Genomic DNA, 3,657 nt, shown 5'->3' on the forward strand with positions numbered 1-3,657 from the left:
ATGGATGTGACCTTCTTCCCGTTCGATCGGCAGAACTGCTCTATGAAGTTTGACTCTTGGACGTATGACGTAAACATGGTTGATCTAGTGCTTGTCAACCAGCAGGTGGACCGAAGCGACTTCTTTGATAACGGCGAGTGGGAGATTCTTAGCGCCACTGGGGTCAAAGGCAGTCGACGAGACGGCCACCTCTCCTACCCCTACCTCACATACTCATTCATCCTGAAACGTCTTCCTCTCTTCTACACACTCTTCCTCATTATTCCCTGCCTGGGCTTGTCCTTCCTTACAGTGCTGGTCTTCTACCTTCCCTCTGATGAAGGGGAAAAAGTCTCTCTCTCCACCTCTGTCCTGGTGTCCCTCACTGTTTTCCTTCTCGTCATCGAGGAGATCATCCCTTCTTCCTCAAAGGTTATCCCACTGATTGGAGAGTACCTGCTTTTTATCATGATCTTTGTCACTCTCTCCATCATCGTGACAGTTTTTGTGATCAACGTACACCACCGCTCTTCAGCTACTTACCATCCTATGTCTCCATGGGTGCGTTCTCCGTTTCTCCAGCGGCTGCCTCATTTGCTCTGCATGAGGGGAAACACAGACCGCTATCATTACCCACAGCTGGAGCCTCACAGCCCTGACCTCAAGCCCAGGAACAAGAAAGGGCCACCTGGCCCTGAAGGAGAAGGTCAAGCTCCGCTGGAAGAGGCCACCAACTCAGTTCGCTACATCTCAAGACACATTAAGAAGGAGCATTTTATTACAGAGGTAAGGGCTTTAAGAAGTCCTAAGATGAAGGAAAGTTCCTAATGAATAACTGCATATATAAATAAAAATGAAACTATTTTTAGATATAAACAAAATTTGAAAGTCATTAAGTTTGAATGAAAATGTGTTTTATTCAGAAATAATGCATTAATTTGTTCAAAAGTGACAGTATTCCACAGTATTTTCACAGTACGGAATACTTTACACAGTATTTACACAGTTGTATGGAACGACTTAAAAGCGTACAAGTCTAGGCCTGAATATAACAGTCGTTCTAAACAGATGCAACAGATCATGATACAAATGTGCCTGTATTATGGTAAAAAGCAAAACATAATCAGACAGGAATAAAAATGTTTGTTAGCACTAATGACTTTTTTAGTGTTGACCTTTATTTGATAATGAAGATGCAGGTCATGATAGTTATGATGATAATGAACATTCTTTGCCTCTTCCAGGCAGTACAGGACTGGAAGTTTGTGGCTCAGGTGTTGGACAGGATATTTCTCTGGGCATTCCTCACGGTCTCTGTGCTCGGCACCATCCTCATCTTTACACCTGCCCTCAAGATGTTCCTGCGCACACCTCCACCTCCCTCTCCATGACAATTGAGTCATTCCTGTCAAATCATCACATCACAAAAGGGAATTCTACTGTACCTCCAACAATATTACAGACAATGCACATTACTGTATAAAAGTAATTTGTTCTTTCACTGCGTTAAATACTCAGATTTATGATTAACATTATAAGATGACCAGCAATGTTAATCAAATGTGATATGTGCAGAGTAGCATCCTTTGTCCTCAGTGATACAACATGCCGTTTAAAACGTCTTGTTTGTAGATAATTTAGTTATTCATTCTTACATTTTAATTTAAAGACAACATAAACACTGTGTAAAAAAAGAAAGAAAGAAAGATTTTTTTGACCTGTGCAGGAAAAAATAAAATCTCCACAAAATCAGAAAACGGTTTTGTCCATCTTCCTGAGGAAACACAGCTCTGTTTGGTTGTCATATGTTCCTGTCCCGATTCTTAACATACTTTCTTTTCTTTGGCACACATTCCACAATTCAAGCATTCAAACTGAGGAGCAAAAAAAAACAATACAATTCAGCCAAAAATCACAGCAACTTAATACTCTATTTGCAAACACATGCAACTATCTTGCTCTTATCTTTCTGGTAAATCAAATATTAAAATTAGGTTAGAGATGATGAGGGTCACATTACCTTCCATAACAGGTAAAGGAGCAGAGCCAGTAACAGCAGTGCAGTCATTATGCTGAATAGAATGCCCCACCACGGGACTCGACTGAGCAAAGCAGGCTTTCTTTCACGAAAAACAGTTAGCTTCACCTATATTAGTCACAGAAACATTATTTCAGTTAGTTTCATCTATACATTGCACTCTTTATCACTATACTACTAATATATCAAATAGAAAATGGTATAAGGGTGTGCTAATTTACACTTAACCTTAGTATCAGATGGCTGCATCCCAATATTCTCCTGAGTCCCATTAAGAGTCAAAAATGCATCCAGTACAATATCCAAGTAGTTCAATGAACTATACTCCTGTAAAGAAAAAACATCTTGTCAATATGCTCACACTGTAAAACCCAGAGAGTAAATGTTGACAGAATATTCATTTTTGGGTTAACTATCCCTTTAATGCAATACAGTGTGAACAAAAAAACACACAAAAAAAAATATATATATAAAAAAAAAAATGAATTCAAATCTCTTATAGTTAACTGGAAATAACACTGCATATTGCTACCATAACTTTCAAATGTTGAGGACTTTTGCTGCATTAATCAACACAGATTGAGCAAGCAGCAAATATATTTTTGCCGTGTAGACCAAATGACTGTTAACTAAAGTCTTTAAATTGGAAATGTCAAAACTTCTAGTAACCCTATCAGTTTGAATTTCGCTTAATATAATCAGTTGGTTTGAACTTTCTTCTAACTTTAATGAACTTTCATTAATATTTTAGTGAAATTAACTCATTAAGTCTTATAGTGCAGAGAAAAGTGCAGCAACTGTACCTCAAGAAAAGTATTGTTCCATAAGCGTGCATGAAGAACAACGGCTGTAGTGCTATCCACTGCCTCGAGGGCACTTTATATCCACACATCTCAAGTCATCAGCACATGTCTGGGTGGCAACATGAAAGGTTGAAAAACATTTGCAAGAATGACAAATTTAAGTACCTTAAAACCTTTGATATACATTTTAAAGACACTAGTGTAACTACTGATAGTAGTGAAAAGAAAATAAAGTACTGGTCAATGAAATTGTATAAAATAATTTGTTCTGTGAAATTACCAGGTTTTATACTATACTTATATTGCCCAAAAAGGGGAAAAAATCAGAATGTCAGAAGTCACACTGTGTCTGAGTCTTAGGGATTTATCATATATCAAATACAGAGAGCTGCAAAGTAGAACCAGTGACAGCTGAAGTTAAATGATCATTATTTAACTTAAATTATATCCCATGAAGGAACTACCTTGATAAATCGGAGTGGGTTGATGGCCTCTGCTGGTGTGCAGTGAATAATATTTTTTCCTTGATCCTTGATCTGCACAAGGTACAGGAGCCGTTTTCCCTCCTTGGTTGCTTTTGGCCTCTGAATGTTCAGCACAACAGAACCGAAGGACTTCAGAGGCCGACCAAGGTTAATGATCTGACACAGAAGAACATTTGCACAAAATCAACAGGCTTTAATTGTACTGGACTCGCTATGTAAATAAAATATACTGCCAAATGTGACCCTGGACCACAAAACCAGTCTTAAGTGTCAATTTTTCGAAATTGAGATTTATACATCATCTGAAATCTGAATAAATAAGCTTTCCATTGATGTATGGTTTGTTAGTTGC

The 3,657-nt window shown here is 38.0% G+C and overlaps 1 protein-coding gene across 1 annotated transcript; it reads left to right on the plus strand.

The window, feature by feature from the left end:
• On the plus strand, positions 1–1,832 carry LOC107688702 (neuronal acetylcholine receptor subunit non-alpha-2-like). The gene is made up of 2 exons (XM_016486439.1): positions 1–765; positions 1,224–1,832. Exons 1-2 carry the CDS (start codon positions 1–3, stop codon positions 1,368–1,370), a joined length of 912 nt encoding a protein of 303 aa, XP_016341925.1. The 3' UTR covers positions 1,371–1,832.
• The last annotated feature ends 1,825 nt before the right edge of the window (positions 1,833–3,657 follow it).

The sequence above is a fragment of the Sinocyclocheilus anshuiensis genome, unplaced genomic scaffold (assembly GCF_001515605.1).
Source record: "Sinocyclocheilus anshuiensis isolate Anshui unplaced genomic scaffold, SAMN03320099.WGS_v1.1 scaffold581, whole genome shotgun sequence".
Taxonomy (NCBI): Eukaryota; Metazoa; Chordata; class Actinopteri; order Cypriniformes; family Cyprinidae; genus Sinocyclocheilus; species Sinocyclocheilus anshuiensis.

Excerpts from the sequence above, each read along its gene's own strand:
- LOC107688702 (XM_016486439.1), top strand. The coding sequence starts at position 1 with ATGGATGTGACCTTCTTCCCGTTCGATCGGCAGAACTGCTCTATGAAG. Across the intron at positions 766-1,223 it reads AGGAGCATTTTATTACAGAG|GCAGTACAGGACTGGAAGTT; the intron begins GTAAGGGCTTTA and ends TGCCTCTTCCAG.